We start from the raw sequence: 18,726 nt of genomic DNA, 5'->3' as shown, positions 1-18,726 counted from the left end.
ACCAAGATCTGGTTCTTTCAAAAAAAAAATAGACCAAATCTCTGGTTATTCTGACCATGAGAAAAGGATCAACACTAATAGTATGGAAGGGTATAACCACAGTCAAAGAAGTGTTTTTTTTAAAAAGATTACTGTATGCAACTTTAAGCTGATATATATATTTTTTTTTCCTTTTTTTTTTTTTTTTTAATATGAATGGCTGGATTTTATTTATTTATTTATTTTATTTTTTTGGCTGTGTTGGGTCTTCGTTTCTACGCGAGGGCTTTCTCTAGTTGTGGCAAGCGGGGGCCACTCTTCATCGCGGTGCGCGGGGTTTTCACTGTCGTGGCCTCTCTTGTTGCGGGGCACAGGCTCCAGACGCGCAGGCTCAGTAGTTGTGGCTCACGGGCCTAGTTGCTCCGCGGCATGTGGGATCCTCCCAGACCAGGGCTCGAACCCGTGTCCCCTGCATTGGCAGGCAGATTCTCAACCACTGCGCCACCAGGGAAGCCCTAGGCTGATATATTTTAAAACCGAAATTAGATGGGTGATTTTCTAAGAAAATATAAATTAACAGAGTTGACCAAGAAGTTTTAAATCCTAAGTAGATCATTAATAATAGAAATTTAAAAGACTGTCAGTAATCTGTAGACCTCCCCACCTCTAACTATGTGCCCTCCGGGAATTTTGTACAAATATATGTGCCCACCAAAAGTATGAGAGGATGTGTTTCTTCATTCCTTTGCCAACTATGGGTAGTATCAGTCTTTTTAATATTTGCTAATCTAATGTGTGAAAAAACTCATTGCTTTAAATTGCATTTTTTAAATATTAGGTTTCAGAGATTGCTCTTTACATTTCTTGTTTTGAGAATTAGCTGCTTATATCCTTTGCCCATTTTTCTCTGAAGAATTTTTCTTATTAATTCTTGAGCATTATTGATATTGTATTAATAGTGTAATAGCATTGTTGTGTACTCAACTTCTTTATTTCTTTTTTCCATGCTAAGAAAGATGTCCCCAACCACAAGATTATAAAAAAGTATTCTCCTTTTTTTTTTTTTTTTTTAATACTTATTTAGGGTGGAGGGCAATGCATTTAAACACTTAATCCACATGGAATTTATTTTGTGTGTCTAGATATAATTTTATTGCCAAATGTTTAGCTAATTGTCAGCAGAGATTTTTAAATAAGAAAGTGATATTCATCAATTAATTTATGAGAAGAAACTAAGCTGGACTCTCATCACTTGGACTTGGTAATTAATAGCCGTGGTTCTTTTGAAATTTCTACCCAAAGCAACTAAAATACTATGCAAACACCTTATCAAAATGGAGAGATTGGAAGAGGAAACTAATTCTGACTGAAATATGAAGGAGTTTTATTGATTAAAGTTGAAGTTAGATCAAAACATCCAAGTGAAACTATCTAAAAACATAGCTACGTATGACCTCATGAGTATGTCATGAGTGGAATAAAGATTTTAGAGCCATCCATGTAAAAAAGGTGATCATAATCCTCACAAATACTAAAGCTAAGAGGAAAGATTTCAGAGAATGCAGAGAAGCAGAGAGTGAGAGGGTCACTTCCAGACCATAATTTTTCAAACCTGATAGAAAATCCTTTGGGACTTAAGTCATCTAGCTCTACCACCCTCTACAAGATTTTAATGATCATTTGCTAACCTTCCAGTTTTTCCTGTATATTGAGGGCTTTAGCTCTTGATTTTCTTTCTTTTCTACCCCAAACCCAGCCACTATCTGGGAACCTTACCATCCTGTTAGTTTCTTGACCTCGGTTCTAATGACAAGTACTTCCATTACATTTTAACTCTACAGTCTCATGGCCTGGAATTTTGGCATTATTCAGATTCGTTATGTCTCTGCAATCTTTACTCATTCATGTATGAAAAGAAATTTTCTGAGGACCATTCTGCAGGCGCAATGCATTTTTGATTTGAGGGGGAGGATATATTAGAGTTATCATCTACCATACTTGCAGAAGTAATTGACCAGTTCTGATTTTCTGATGGTGACTACTAGACAGTTATCACCTTAGTTCCTGCTTTTAGAAGTTCTAATCTTGCCTTTCAGAATTAAATCTACGTCAAAATGTTATTTTGGGGGCAGACGAGCTAGTACGTTTTCGTACTGAAACGCCAGTTGCCAGTTTGAACGGTGCATATCTAAAAACTTTTCACAAGAAAAGACTGTCTTTTGGTGCCATCGACTGTATTTCTAATTTTGACTCTGTCTTATCAATGTGTATCTCTGGTCCTAAACTTTAGTGGTTATAAATAAATGAGCATAAACCCATTTTTCTGAAAGAAAAGCATCTTTCAGCAGGCACCTTGCCGGCAGAAGGTCAGCAATAACAATCTTCATACATGAAGAATAGCTGTATAAGGTGATGTAAGAAAATACAGCCTTTTTCCTATATTAGAGATGTTTTCCTAAGTTCAGTTTCCACCTAAAAAGTCATTATTTAATTGAAAAGCTTTTCTTTTTCCCCCCCTGGGTCTCTATGATGGTTTGTCTGATCAATGAACACGGGAATGAATTTCACCTAGATTTTAATTAAACTAAAAAGTACTACAAAAAGCCTGAAACATCTCTGAGATGGTGGCAGTTACTTTTTCCCCAGTTGTAATAAGGCATTAACAGGTGAGTTTACTCTCACAATAATAGAAATTATAACAGAAGAAGCCAGCCAGTGTGTATCTCCTTTCAAGACTCTCTGCAACAGAAAGCTTAAATCATGGTAGCTGATAATGTGAGTTGACTTGTAGTCACTTCAATCTTTATGCGTAAGCCCAGTTGCAGAGAACAGAGTGGGTTGATTCACATCCAGGCGCTAAGGGATGATGAGATCATTAGAGGAAATGCCTGAGACTCTCCCACGGACTAAGGAAAGTGGATTGTTGTGGTTTACCGACGGCATCTGTAAATGAATTCAGCAACAGTTCTATGTTCTATCCCATGGTGGGTCCTCAGCACAAATTGTCACACACAGTGCAGACCTGTGAATTGTGGTTATTGATTGAATCTGTGGAAGTCAAATTAGCGTGACGGCACGGTTCTGACGGTTTGCACTTAGTGCTAGCCGTAGTGTGTGTAGCACTGCACCAAACGTACAATACCCAGCGCCCACATTTTTGTTGGGACTGTCCACTGTTAAATGGAAATGACGCTGTTGGTCACCTTCCATTGTTCTTGTACCCCTGATTCAGTAACAGAAGATGTAAGAACAGAGAGCCCGAGAAGCTTTTTTCTCCAAATAAGGCTTCATAATCGACATGTATTTTAGTTTGCGTACATGAATAAACACATTGTTATAGCTTTCTTGAGATCCTTAACATACCATAAAAGTCACCTATTTAAAGCGTACAGTTAAGTGTGTTTCAGTGTATTCACCGAGCTGTGCAACCGTCACCCCAGTTTAATTTTAAGACATTTTCAACACCTACCATAAACACCCTATGTACATTAGCAGTCACTCATTTCTCCCAATCTCCCACCCCTGCCCCAGCCCCTGCCCCGGCTGTGGTTACTAATCTGCTTTCTGTCTCTATAGATTTCATTATTCTGGACATTTCATGTAAATGGAATCATACAACATGTGATCTTTTGTGACTGGCTTCTTTCACTTAATATTTTCAGAGTTCATCTACACTGTAGCATGTATTCATTCCTTTTTATGGCCAAATCATATTCCACTGTATGAATGCACATATTTCACTTATCTATTCATCAGTTACTGGACATTTGCATTTCTTCCACTGCTTGGCTACTATTAACAAAGCTGCTGTGAACATCCATGTACAAGTTTTTGTGTGGACGTATTTTACATTTCTTTTGGGCATATGCCGATGAATGGATATACTCTGGATAATACAGTTAACTCTATATTTAACCATTTGGGGAACTACCAGACTGTTATGCAAAGTATTGTTACCATTTTGCATTCCTAGCAGCAATGTATGAAGGTTCCCATTTCTCCACATCCTTGAAAACACTTGTTGGCGTCTGTCCTTTTGATTTTCACCATCCTAGAGGGCTAACTAGATACATTTTGTTGAGAAAGAATTTATTTTTAGACTATTTTCTATTTTTAAATGTTTACCGTTTTATAGGCAGGAATGAACTTAATCAGAAAGATTGAAACTAGAAGCAGAAACACACACACCAAGGCTCCTCCCTCATTTAATCAGATGTAAACGTGTGTGCTTTACACCCAGCGGTGCATACCATGTCCTCTGGAAGTGCCAGAGGTTCTCAGACTCGTTCTCGGAAGGGACCGTCAACACTTCCGCTGCCTCTGCTCCACAGGGTGCTCCAGCCTCTGCTTCAACAGCTCCACCACTCACTTGCCGCTCATTGGCAACTTGTTCCATTTGTCTAAGGCTCCAGCTGGCAAAGGTTTTAAAACTTAAAAAGATCCAAAATCTGCCTGTACTAGATTTCCTGGCTCTGCTTCCAGTTCTGCTCTCTGAAGGCACAAAAGAGACCTAATCTTCTACCTCTCAGGTCCCCACTTCCTTCCCTGAAGTATTTTCCCTCAGGTCTTCACTCTTTGAACCGTTTCTCACAGGTCATCCTTTCTACTCCCCTTTCCTAAGTTGACAGCTTCTGGGTCTATTTGTTGACATCCTGTTTTTAAGCATGTCCCTTTGAACTAAGCATGTTGTGCTTCAGATGGTGACAGAGGATTTATCATCTTCCTTTCTGTAAGCTAGAACATTTCTATGGCCTAACATATGTTTTACTCCTATTGAACTCACCAAAGCCATTAAACCTTTATTGCCACACTCTTCCTTGTAAGTTTTTGTTTTGTTTATTCTCATTTCTTAAACTGACAATACATGGTACAAAATTAAAAATATAGAAAGGAGTATTTGATACAGTGTCTTCCCTCTCCCGTTTCCCAGGCACCCATCTTTCCTTTCCAGAGCTACTCAGTGTGACTTGTTCTGGCATATCTTTACAGAGATTTTTAAAACACTTTATAGAAGTTTAATTTACATACCATAAAATACATCCATTTTAAGTATACAATTCAATTATTTTTAGTAAATTTACAGAGCTGTGCAATCATCACCACAATCCAGTTTTAGAACACTTCTGTTACCCAGAAAAGTCCCTTATACCTGTTTGCAATCAATCCACATTCCCAGCCCCAGACAACCTCCAATCTGCCTTTTTCCTTTTCTGCACATTTCATGTAAATAGAATTATATAATATCTAGTCTTTGCATCTAGCTTCTTAGCATGATGTTTTCAAGATTCATCCTTGTTATAGTGTGTACCAGTACTCCTTTTTATTGCTGGTTAGTATTCCATTGTATGGCTCTACCACATTTTGTTTATCCAGTTGCCAGTTGTTGGACATTTGGATTGTTTCATTTTTTTTTTTTTTTTCCGGATAACGTGAATCATGCTGCTATGAACATTTTTGTAAAAGTTTTTCTGTGGACATAGGTTTTCATTTCTTTTGCATATATACGCAGGACTGGAATTGCTGGGTCATATGGTAAGTTTATGTTTAGCTTTTAAGAAAATGCCAAAGTGCAAGCCCCACAAACAGCAAGAAAGTTGAAGAATGAGGTCAGCATTCAAAAATGGGGTCAAATCTACAGCTGGGAAGTGGTGTACAGACAGGTAGAATTTAGATCCTGAGCCTTTAATAAGCACTACCTTCGCTCAGTGCTCTCTGTTTTTAGACTCTATATGAGAACACCTAGGGCTTCCCTGGTGGCGCCGTGGTTAAGAATCCGCCTGCCAAGGCAGGGGACACGGGTTCGAGGCCTGGTCAGGGAAGATCCCAGATGCAGTGGAGCGACTAAGCGCATGTGCCACAGCTACTGAGCCTGCATTCTAGAGCCCGGGAGCCACAACTACTGAAGCCCATGCGCCTAGAGCCCATACTCCGCAACAAGAGAAGCCACTGCGATGAGAAACCCGCACACCGCAACCAAGAGTAGCCCCCGCTAGCCGCAACTAGAGAAAGCCCGTGCACAGCAATGAAGACCCAGTGCAGCCAAAAAAATTAATACATAAAATAAATAAGTTCAAAAAATAAATAAACAAATTAAAAAAAAAAAACAGAACACCTAATGCAGGTGGGAAGGTGGGAGGGACACTGTAAAGGTCATCTATGCTACATGTACAAGAACCCCGAGAGCACACCAATAGGTACCACATTTTTCACTGCTGTAGCCGATCATTCCCCCTGTACTACCACACTGTAGCATTCCCTTCCCTGATCTACTGCTACAGTCTCTTTGGAAGGTGTTTCAGAACTCTTGTTATGAGAGTGCCAGTTGAACTGTCCTCACTTCCTTCATTTATACCAGGATTGAAGACCTTGTGGTCCGAGATCCTGTCCAGAGAGCAAGCAGGCTAAGACTCTGTCTTTGTTGATGTATTTCATCAGAAAGGGCTCTACCCCCTCTCCTAGTTCATGGTGTGAAGTGTTCTTAGCCTCTCAGGAAAGTGGGGAGAATTGGAAAGACTCTACATGAGAATGCTAGGCTTTGTAAAACACTTTAGTTTTTTAAAAATAAGACTCATTTTGTATTGGACTTATAACAATCCTATGAAATACAAAGAAAGCCAAGAATCAGTGACATGAAATGATCACCAGTAAGAACTACAACAGTCACCGCTTATCTCGTAGCACAGGGCATTGTCCATGATCCTTAAGAAGAGTTACTAGAAATGCCTCGCCCATCCTGCCCCTAAACACCAACACAGCAATCATGTACCTTGAACGGTACATGATTGCTGTGTTGGAGTTTAGCGGGAGCATCTCACTTACCAGGGACTGGACTTTTACCTTGATTCCTTTGTAGTGACGGAGACATCCCTGGTGATGAAAAATTCCCTGGGATTGCAACCTCCAAGCCAGACATTTTGTGTGACACAAACTCAAGAACTCCCCAAGTCCTGCAGTAGCAGAAACAGTCACATATTTGAGAGTAACCCAGCATCTGAACTTGGGGACATTTCAGTGACAGCTCCAGTCCAGAGTGCCAGGCGTCTCCTGGCCCTGCCTCCAGCTCCAAGCCAGGGACAAATAGAGAGTAAGCACGTGGATGATATTAAAACCAAGCTTTCAAAGATTCTGGATGCCTAACACATCCCAAAAGAAAACCAAGATCCTCCACTACTCCCTTTAGGAATCCCTGATATTCACCAGCCGCTGGCCTGCACCGATCCCCTCAGCCAAGAGGAGCAGCCTGGTTCTGAAAATGCTGATCTGGGAAAGAACAGCCTGAGTCGTGAGGACCTAGGGACACTCGAAAATGGGATCGAATCCAGCAGTGGTCTTGCAGACATTACTACACTGGCGGAGGATATTCACCTTCCCCAGCTCTTTAGTTCTTTGAAAGATCTTGATCAATCCCAAGGTCCCAACGGGATCAAAGCCAAAGATGCCAGAGCCTTTAAGGTGAATCAGGTGCAGGAAAAGCCAAGTGTCATAAAGGTTCCCTCTGATCAACCCAGGAAGAACAAACAGAAAGCCTCTGAGCCTATCAGTGGCGCTCCCAAGGCCAAAATCCAGCCAAAGAATCCAGAGTGCCTGTTAGGGGGAGAAGTGGTTATATGCCACGCTGCAGTCAGTGACAGGGCTCCTGTGAACACGGCCAAGCACTCTCAAGGCAAACCTCAGAAAGCTGCATCCAGAAAGATCAGCAAAACTAAGAGCCACGGGCAGGAAAAGACCAAAAGGACCAGAGGAAGAAACAAGGCTGAAGAGAACAAGCAGTCAGGGAACAAAGTCAAGGCAGAAGAGAAGCCAACAATTCCCGAGACGAAGCGAAAAAAACACCAAACTGAGCTTTAAAAAGCCTCGAACCTCCCTAGGCATGCGCATGCTGGAGTCTGTGAAGGTTCTTCATGCGCTGGGGAAGAAGGATGATAAGAAAACTGGGCTCTCTTCCTGTCGGCTCTTGGGAAATTCAAGCAACCCCAAAGACCCCCAGCCATCCAGCCATGGCGGCATACCCCACATGAGGGTAAGAGTGCTGAGAAAACTCAAGTCGAAGCCCAGAAACCAGTCAGCAGTGCTGAAACAGAGTGTCTATCCTCATCCCAGTATGAGCGGCCTCCTCCTGGGAAGGTCAAGTTGATACCTCTGCCTTTTTCTGCCTGGGACAAGCCTCAAGCTCGACCCGCTCCTCGGAGGCCACAGTCTCTGGCCTCACATCGGCCTGCTGGGGCTTACCGTGCCCAGCCTGGTTCTACTGACTCAGCTCAACCTGCTGCAGTCAATTCATCCCAGCCAGTTCCTGCCTCTCTGCCAGGTCCCGCCAAACCAGCTCAGCCAACTGTGACCAACCCAACCCAACCGGCTTGGACCAACCATACCCAGCCTCGTGTCCCCTCAGTCTGCTGCTCTTAGGCCTGCACCCTACAAAACTTCATCTGGCGCTTCTCTCCAGCGGGAAGCCTGTTCCCCCTGCTGTGACTAAGCGCCAGTCCCCATCCAAGCTCCAAACCCAACTTCTATGCCAAGACTTCAGCAAGCAACGAGTTCCATGGAGGGAACCCAACGTGCCTGAGCCAGTCATGTCAAAGCCCATCGAACAAGAGCAGAGGCCAGAGCGAGAGGCCATGAAGAGGCGGGCTCAACAACGTGAGAATGCTGCCAGATACACCTCTTCGGGGAAGCTGCAATTTTTCACTGAGAGGGAAAAAGAAATGGAAATTGCTGTCTACTACGGATACGTCAAGTGAGAGCTGCTAGGATTCTTGGTGCCACCTTGGCTACCAGCTGTTCTTCCATACATAGGTAAGATAGGTATAGAACTGAATAAGTAAATGGAATACAATTAATAGATGAGTAATAAACCTTAAGAATTTTGAGATGCTGCTAACTGGGGCGTGAGAAAGGAAGGACTGAAAGTTGGATGGGAGAATGAAGGAAAGGGGTAAAAACTGAGCAAAGAGGAAGGAACTTGGCCCAGGGCTAGGAAGGCCAAAAGAGACGTATGGATTTAGGAAAGGAAGCAGGAGTGAGGATGAAATGGCAGAAGTAAAAAGCAGGGTCAGAGGTCTGGGTTGAAAGAACACAATTGGAGTAGAGTTGAAGGTGACAGAAGATGAGTCTAGGTTTACTAGGAGAAATAGAAAAAGTCTCTCGGGGACGCTGGCCTTAAGTCTCACAACCACCAGATAGGTATTTCAGAAAACAAGAGGTTCAGGACACATCTCTGAAAGGTCTGAGTTGCCTTATTCAGGTGTGACTATAGTGGGGGAATAGGGAAATCTACCAGAGAAGTGGCTAGGGCTCAGAGTTATCCTAGGGGCAGCTGACGACAGGGGCAGAGCCAAGGGAACTGCTGCATCAGGAGGCCCACGAATAGGGCCTGGTATGTAAATCACGATGTACTCAACACCTAAGCACGAGGGGAGCGAATGCGCTCTTCAGTTGACCTTGGCAAAGACAGGCAAGGCCGGTATTCCTGTGCCACTTCACTTACAGAGGTGCAGCAAAGGGCTGAGGTCACATCCCATGTGGAGGTACAAGGACTCAATTTGAGGCCCAAATGCCTCTGAAGTCCTCTGTATTTGCAGATGCCCGTAGGCGGCCAACCTGGCTTTCAGAGCACAGCATCCTGAGGTTACTGGTGGACGAGATCAAACTTCTGCACGCGCCTAAATATTAACTTGAGGGGCTTCCTCCATTGAGCAGGGCACGTGCCGCCTTTTGTAAACATCACCATCTACTGAAACGCATGAGAAAAAATCCGACGGAAGCGTCCACTCTCACGGGTGAGAGTGGTGGGGGCACGCGCACTGGGCAGCAGCTCCAACAGCCACAGGACGCAGGCGCCCAGGGGTTCAGAGGCTCCCTGGGAGGCCTCGTGGGGCAGCTCGAGGGAGTGACGATGGGAGAGAGCGGCAGGGCTGGGCGTGAAAAGGAATGCAGTGGGGAGAAGGGAGAGATGGAGACAGTGGATAGTGACTATGGGAAAATGGGCAATTTTCATTTTCAAAATTATTTTTTTGAGATGTCATTCACATGCCATAAAATTCACCTTCTGAAACTGCAAATTCAGTGTCATTTAGTACATCCACAAGCCTATGCAACCATCACCGGCATCTAACCCATCACGTTTTCATCACCCCAAAAAGAAGCCCCCTTAAGCATCAGCAGGCACTCTTCATCCCCTCTTCCTTCAGCCCTGGCAACCATTAATTTGCTTTCTGTTGCTATGGTTTTGCCTTTTCTGGACATTTCATGAAATAATACAAATGTGACCGCTGTCTCTGGCTTCTTTCACTTAGCATAATGTTTTCAAGTTCGTCCATGTTGTAGCATGTGTTAGTACTTCATTCCTTTTTATGGCTGTATAATATTTCACATATCCACCACATTTAAAAAAATCCATTCATCCACTGATGGGCATTTGGGTTTTTTTCACTAATAATGTCCATTTTTTGAGAGTTTATTCTGTGCCAGGCAGCACCAGGCTGAGTTACTGACCTTACTTCACAGATTAAGAGGCTTGGAGAGTGTGAAGAGTTTGCCCTAGATTAAGAGCTAGCAATTGGGGGAACTGGGGTTTGAACTCAGGCAAACTTCAGAGGTAATAGATTCACATGACAGAACACTAGAAAAGGTACACAAGGGTATTCAATGAAAAGTGACCCTTTTCCCCACGTTCCCCAGCCACACATTTCCCTCCTCAGAGACATCTGCTTTGGCCGTGCTGTGGATCCTTCCAGAGAAATATTTATACCCCAACATTTATGTATCACAACTTATTGACTAATCTGTCCCACTGATTTGAAATGTCACTTTTATGGTATAACAGATTCTTATACGTATATATATATTTTAATGTATTTATTTATTTATTTTTGGCTGCTTTGGGTCTTTGTTGCTGTGCGCAGGCTTTCTCTAGTTGCGGCAAGCGGGCTTCTCATTGCGGTGGCTCCTCGTGTTGCCGAGCACGGGCTCTAGGCGCGTGGGCTTCAGTAGTTGTGGCACACAGGCTCAGTAGTTGTGTCTCACGGGCTTAGCTTCTCCATGGCATGTGGGATCTTCCTGGGCCAGGGATCGAACCCATATCCCCTGCATTGGCAGGAGGATTTTTAACCACTGCACCACCAGGAAAGCCCCTTATACGTATTTATATTTCTCTTTTCAGAGCTGTCCTGACTCTTTCTTGCCTATCTGTTATGTTTGCCATTTCTCTAAAATTCTTTTTATCTTCTTTTTGATTTAAAAAAATTTTTTCCTCTTCTTGTTTGTTTCTCTTAAGGCATTATCCATTATGTTCATTCACTCGTATTATTTTATTTAATTTATTTAATTAATTAACTTATTTATTTTTGGAGGTGTCGGGTATTAGTTGCAGCACGTGGGCTCTTTGTTGCAGTGCGTGGGCTCTTCCTTGCGGCTCGTGGGCTCTCCAGTTGTGGCGCGTGGGCTCCAGAGCACGTGGGCTCAGTAGTTGCGGCGTGCGGGCTTAGTTGCCCTGCAGCATGTGGGATCTCAGTTCCCCAACCAGGGACCGAACCTGCATCCCCTGCACTGCAAGGTGGATTCTTAACCACTGGACAACCAGGGAAGTCCCCACTCTTGTATTATTTTAAATTTAGTCCTCATTTCTGAAACTTTTTTCTTTTATTTTGAATTCTGTCTTGAGTTCTATCATCTTACCTAATTCTGGTTTATGCTGTTCTTTCATCTTTTTTTTATTATGGTAAAATATACATAAAACAAAATTTATTATTTCAACCATTTTCAAGTATACAATTCAGTGACATTAAATACATTCACAATGCTGTGCAACCATCACCACTGTGCAAATTCAAAATAATTATGTCAAAAGATTGAGCAGGACATCAGAAAGATGGAGGCAGCAGCATAGCTTCTGAATCTCTCCAAACCCTTTCATGGAAGAAGATCAACTAAAACCAAACACCCATAGGTGGCATTTATCAGCATTTACCATTTCCAGAACTTTTCCACCATCCCAAACAGAGACTCTATAGCCACTAAACAATAACTTCCCATTCCCTCCTCGATCCATGTTCTTTCATCTTTCGCATTGTTTTTCCTAACATCTTTTAGCCCACTTTGAAATAATAGGTTACAGTTTTGATCTGTTTTGTGGACCTGTCTTTTCCAACTTGATTTTATTGTCTGAAGACATGCTATTCTGCTCCTTATTCTCTTTTTTCTTACACTACCTCTGTACGGGATTTGATCCCAATCCTTTTCTGTTACTGATTTTTGGATGAAAAAAGTTTTACAGCACTTTGAAAAGGTGGTGCGAGGCCATGTGGAAACATGTTCTTCATGGCTGTTTCATCAATGCTTCACTTATACTGCTTTGGAATAACTGTTTTCCAGGAGGCATAAACCAGTGGGCTTTACCATTGGACAGAGTGCAGAGAAAGGACCCCACGAAAGCTGATCACCTTAGCAGAAATGACTTAGTTATGATTTCACCCAAGATTGGTCACAAACCAGCCTGGGAAACTCAAGGCACCAGAGACAAGGCATAATGCCATCTTTCCTTCTCTCTGCCTCAGCTCTCAAGGATTGGTCACCTCCATGTTATTAGTAACTATTATTTGGTTTCTGTTCATAATTACTATCAGGAGACACAGCACTTAGGGGCCTAATTACACTGCCTAGCTACGCACCATTCTTCTTCATCTTGGCTTCCTGTCCACCAGCAGGAACCTGATTTAGTTTTGTTCTCCCTTCACCACAGCCCAGTAATTTTTGTGCATGACTCTCAGTCTCACCAGAATCTGTATCTCTCACTCTGCCCCAACATTCCACCCCATCATTCGCTCCCTGAAGTGTACTCTAGAAATTTCGGTCAACTGGATATTTTACCACTGTTCACCATCTCTTATGAAACCAGAAGACGAGCAGCTTTCTTATGGAATGACGGAGAACTTGTAAAGATAAAACACCAGTCTGCAGGAGAAAGGGAAGAAGAGAATGATGGAAATCGTTTCTGCAAAACTAGTTTTACATTACGTTTTGTTTGTTCCTGGTAAAGAAACTGAAATCTTCTAAACATTAAAAAAAAAATCTAAACCACTAAAGTCAATAATACAGGAATATAACTTTTGAAAAAAAGTTCTTTGGCTGCGCAGCATGTGGGATCTTAGCTCCCCAACCAGGGGTTGAACCCACGCCTGCTGCATTGGAAGCGCAGAGTCTTCACCACGGGACCACCAGGGAAGTCCCAGGAATATCACTTTTAAAGGAGAAGTTATAAACCCCTTGGTTCTATGAACTGGAGATTTTTAGTAAGAAGTCATGTATTTTAAATGACTTGGAGCTTTAAAGGAAGGAAGGAAGGAAGGGAGGAAGGAAAGAAGGAAGGAAGAAAAAGGGACTTCCTTGGTGGGGCAGTGGATATAATATCAAAAGTAAATTAATTAATTAAATAAATTTTAAAAAGAAAAAAAAAATGCTGAAATCCACTGACTAATTATTCAGGCTATTATATCTTGCTATTTCCAGATACATCCCTTTATAAACTTTTGGTAAAAGGTTATCGTATGTCAGAACAAATGAATTACAGACTTTTCTATTTTTCCAAAATTTGAGAAATTCCCTTACATTTCTCCCTTCAAATTTTATAACAAGGGAAAAGTAGTGACAACCCTTATACTTACATTCAATTGCATCATCTGGCCACATGCCTTCTACATCAATCAAATATCTACAAAACAACAAAATTCGAGTCATTTGTAAATAAAAAGGAAAGAAAATCAAGTTTTTGCAAAAAAAGGTCCAATTGTGCTTTACAAATACAGATAGAAAAATCCTAAGAAAATATCAGCATATCTAATCAATAATTATTAAAGCATGATATATACCATGACTACAAAAAGGCTTTATTCCGGAGTTTCCCTGGTGGCGCAGTGTTGAGAATCTGCCTGCCAATGCACGGGACACGGATTCGAGCTCTGGTCTGGGAAGATCGCACATGCCCCGGAGCGACTGGGTCCGTGAGCCACAACTACTGAGCCTGCGCGTCTGGAGCCCGTGCTCTGCAACAAGAGAGGCCGCGATAGTGAGAGGCCCGCCCACCGCGATGAACAGTGGCCCCCGCTTGCCGCAACTAGGGAAAGCGCTCGCATAGAAACAAAGACCCAACACAGCCAAAAAAAAAAAAAAAAAAAAAAAAAAAACAGGCTTTATTCCAAGGACCAAGGATGCAAGGATAACGCAACTTTAGAAAATCTATTAATATAGTTATTTACATTAATACAACAATTTAATCAATAAATGAAAGAGAATAAAATACAGGACCAAACTGGCAGATGTTAAAAAGTTATCTGATAACATACAACGGTCAGTTTCGGTCAAAATGCTTTGTACACTAAAAACAGGAGACTTAATATGACAAGAGTATTCATCAAGAACCAACAAATAACAAAAGACAAATTAGGACAAATATTAACATCATATCTAAAAAACCCTATCTAATCAACCACAGGAGCCAGAAACTTAGGAATCACCATCACTGACAGCTATTTCTCCCTCACCCTCATCCTCAACCCACCACCAGTGCTGACAATGATACTGCCTACATACCTCTAGAATCTGTCCACATCTTTCCACCAAAATGACCACCATACCCTGGTCCAAGCCACCATTATGCCCAATTTCTACACAAGTCTCCTAACTTGCTTCCTCGCTTCCACTCTTTCTCCCTGCAGTGTATTCTCCACTCGGTAGCAAAACGATAGGTTGAAAATGCAATTGGGTATGTTCCACACACTCACCTTCAACAAAAATAGTTCAATGGTTTTCTATTACTCTTCAAGTCTGAAACCTTAAACATAAGCCTGCACGATCGAGCTCCTACCCACACTTGCAGCTCCATTATAATGACATGCTCCCCCAACGGCCCCACCTTCCTGGCCAGTTCCTCCAACACAGCATATGCTTTCCTCTTAGAGGGTCTTTTGCTATTCCTTATGCTCAGAAATCTCTCCCCAACGTCCCTATCTGGTTAATACCTACTCATCCTTCAGATATCAGCTGAAACATCCCTAAACCTTCTCTAATCTCCATGATGAGATCAAATCCTCCCTAAAATATGCTCTCATGGTACCATGTCCCTCTCCTTGGCACCTGTCAGAGTTGTAATTCTACATGCAGAGTGTGATTCTTGAATAGCTATTCCCTCTCTGGACTGCTAGAATTCACAAAGGGCAGGCAGGTCAAGTCTCCTCACTCACAAAATTTCTCAAGTCTTTTTGCTAGCACCCAGCACAGTGCTTAAACATAACAGATGCTCAATACGTATTTCCTGCATGAACAACCATACATTGGTACAGTGTAGCAACACCCACAAAAAGCATAAGGGCATAAACTCCTTGATGCAGAAGTCCCATTCTGAGTGAAGTTAACTGAGACAAAGCATATATATTCAAAGATGTTCACACAGGAATGTTCATTACTTTGATGTTTTATAATATCAAAAACTTCTGACTTGTACATGTTCATCAGTAAGCAAAGGAACAATGCAGCCTTAAAAAAAAAAATAAACCGATCAACAAAGGATTAATCTCCAAAATATATCAATAGGTCATGCAGCTCACTATTAAAAACACAAACAACCCAATCAAAAAATGGGCTGAAGACCTAAATAGACATTTCTCCAAAGAAGACATACAGATGGCCAAGAAGCACACGAAAAGCTGCTCAACATCACTAATTATTAAAGAAATGCAAATCAAAACTACAATGAGGTATCACCTCACACCGCTTAGAATGGGCATCATCAGAAAATCTACAAACAGCAAATGCTGGAGAGGATGTGAGGAAAGGGAACCCTCTTGCACTGCTGGTGGGAATGTAAACTGATACAGCCACTATGGAGAACAGTATGCAGGTTCCTTAAAAACTAAAAATAGAATTACCATATGACCCAGTAATCCCACTACTGGGCATATACCCAGAGAAAACCATAATTCAAAAAGACATATGCACCCCAATGTTCACTGCAGCACTATTCACAATAGCTAGGTCACGGAAGCAACCTAAACGCCCATCGACAGGTGCACGGACAAAGAAGATGTGGTACGCATATACAATGGAATATTACTCAGCGATAAAAAAGAACGAACTTGGGTCATTTGTAGAGACGTGGATGGACCTCGAGACTGTCATACAGAGTGAAGTCAGTCAGAAAGAGAAAAACAAATATTATATATTAATGCATATATGTGGAATCTAGAAAAGTGGTACAGAAGAACCGGTTTGCAAGGCAGAAATAGAGACACAGATGTAGAGAACAAACGTATGGACATCAAGGGGGGAAAGCGGGGCAGGGCGGGGGTCGGTGGTGGTGAGATGAATTGGGAGATTGGGATTGACATATATACACTAATATGTATAAAATAGATAACTAATAAGAACCTGCTGTATAAAAAATAAATAAATTTTTTAAATTCAAAAATAAATAAATAAATAAACTAATTAAAAAAAAAAAAAAAAAAAAAAAAGAATGAGGTTGGGAGACTGTCAAAACAGCACACAGATCACACACTCAAGCCCCGGAAGATGGGGAACTGCCTTAAGTCCCCCACTTCGGATGACATCTCCCTGCCTCACAAGTCTCAATCCGACTGGGCTAGCTTTGGCAAGGGGACGGAGCTGGATCAGGAGCTGCTGCTGCCATATCTGGATCAAGTTCCAGTTTTGGTCTCTCATCCAACACCTAGTCAGACTCGCCTAGCACCTCAGCTGAGAGGAGCAAATTAGGATAGCTCAAAGAATAGGCCTCATACAGCATCAGCCTGAAGGAGTTTATGACCCTGGAAGAAATGGATCAGAAAAAAGGATCCGGGGGACTTCCCTGGTGGTGCAGCGGCTAAAGACTCCACACTCCCAACGCAGGGGGCCCGGGTTCGTTCCCCGGTCAGGGAACTAGATCCCACATGCATGCCGCAACTAAGAGTTTGCATGCCACAACTAAGGAGCCCACCGACTGCAATTAAGACCCGGCGCAACCAAATAAATGAATAAATAAAATAAAACAAATATTTAAAAAAAAGATCGGGGAGTGTGTGATCTGTATGATGCACTTTGTTTATGAGAACCCAATTTGATTTCTGCTGTGTATGCAGATCACCTGGGCTGTACAGATGACTGGCTGATGAGATCCTTCACGTGCCCCTCCTGCATGGAGACAGTTGATGCAGCACTGCTTTTGTCCTACGAGACTAACTGAGCCAGTGTCTCTCACCTGACTTCAAGTGAACCATCATTTTTGGTGGTTTTGATCTTTTGTGGTTGAGCCCAAAGAGCCAGGGATTAGGAATTAAGATCATGCATGAAAGTTTCCTAAAAATTCCTGAACGGCTGCAGATGTTGGGGAAAAGCACGTGATATTTTAGAAATTTAGGGGGAAAAAGGAGGATGGTATTTTTATGTAAAGCCTTCACCCAGTGTTGAAAAATATAATTGTTATTTAGATCTTGTTATTCCTCCAGTACATAGGAATTGTGTAAAGTGTTACAGCAGCTATATATGTTTCAACTGTGTGCCAAAGATTAGGATAAAGATAGTGGTTGTTTTTCCTAAGTGAGATAACTTTCTTCTTCCCCCTACCCAAATTCTTTTCTGAAGTTGCTGGCATTTGGGTCAAGGTTTTATGAAAAGCCACATTTTAGAACACTGGCACAAAAAAAGGAGTTTTAAGCTGGTTTGCATAGTTCTTTTTTTGTTTTAGAATAAACATAGAGCACTTATATTTTTTACTTTATAGGAACTCCACAAGTTAAGGTCCCATTGTTCTTTTGCTGTGATTGTTGTTACTATTGATGTTGCTGTTTTCTGTCTTTGCTGGTTCTTTCTAATCTACCATTTGTCATTATTGGCATATGATCATCTCAGGGTCACAAGATGGCTGCTGTAAAACCAAATATCATATTCTCACAAAACAAGGAGGAAGCAGAAAAAGAGCCCAAATGGTCATTTTCCTAATGCCTATTTATCTTTTCTCAGAGAAAAATATCATTCTCATAAGCACAATAACAGCCTTCCCTTAATTACTCATTTGCCAAAACAGACTGATATGACCATTCGTAAGACAATTCATGGCAAAGAGGGATATGATAATGATTGTCTTAGCCTAACAAGGATTTATCCACTCAAGCTGAATGCTTCACTCCTCAAAAAAGTCATAAAGCTCTATGAGCAAGGAAGAACTACTAAGTGACTGTTAAGTAAACCATCAGAATTGTTTGTCCAAGACCATACGATTCTTTCTTTCCACTGGAAATGGAATTCATTGCCTTAGGTCTTTTTCAATAGTGTACTATTACTGTTGGGGCTGGCTCTGTGCTTGAAAACCAGCTGAAAACCAGTTATAACCTGTTACAAGTGCTATATCTGTTTGCAGTTAAGAAATGCAGAATTCAAAGTGATCTCCTAGCTTGTAAGCCAACTGAGATTCACTGTCCCTCTTCTATAAAAAAAATGAGCTAATGTGTCCAGAAACTAACTCTAGTAAAGTGGGGTTTATTAACATTACCCTTTCTTATGAGTTTCGTCAAATTATTTTGGTTGTTAACATGGTGATAATTAAAAGTCAAGGTAAATTTTAAATATTAAGAATTCTGATGTATTGAGCTTGAATTATGCCACCATGCTTATGTAAAAATGAAAGTGGCACCATGGTTACACTGAGAAAAGTTTCTCAGTTGTAACCATTTTGATTTCTTCTTTCCTGTGACCTCCTTC

General features: G+C 41.7%; 1 protein-coding gene and 1 pseudogene across 2 annotated transcripts in view; one reads left to right on the top strand and one right to left on the bottom strand.

Annotated features, from left to right (window-relative positions):
- Nucleotides 1-5,375: 5,375 nt before the first annotated feature.
- Nucleotides 5,376-18,726, bottom strand: part of LOC309622144 (uncharacterized protein) — a gene marked incomplete at its 5' end in the record, with an annotated part of 67,081 nt that continues 53,730 nt past the window's right edge. The window contains 2 exons of the mRNA XM_082409292.1: nucleotides 5,376-12,930; nucleotides 13,641-13,687. Coding sequence (XP_082265418.1) covers nucleotides 12,863-12,930; nucleotides 13,641-13,687 — 115 coding nt within the window. The remainder of the gene's footprint in view (nucleotides 12,931-13,640; nucleotides 13,688-18,726) is intronic.
- Nucleotides 13,875-18,507, top strand: LOC309622145 (RING finger protein 11 pseudogene; annotated as a pseudogene). The gene has a single exon. The product of its transcript is annotated as an RING finger protein 11 pseudogene (transcript).

This window comes from Balaenoptera borealis, assembly GCF_965194805.1.
Source record: "Balaenoptera borealis genome assembly, contig: HAP1_SCAFFOLD_1623, whole genome shotgun sequence".
Classification (NCBI taxonomy): domain Eukaryota; kingdom Metazoa; phylum Chordata; class Mammalia; order Artiodactyla; family Balaenopteridae; genus Balaenoptera; species Balaenoptera borealis.
The sequence above is the reverse complement of the archived record's forward strand: the minus strand, read 5'-3'. Positions and strand labels throughout refer to the sequence as shown.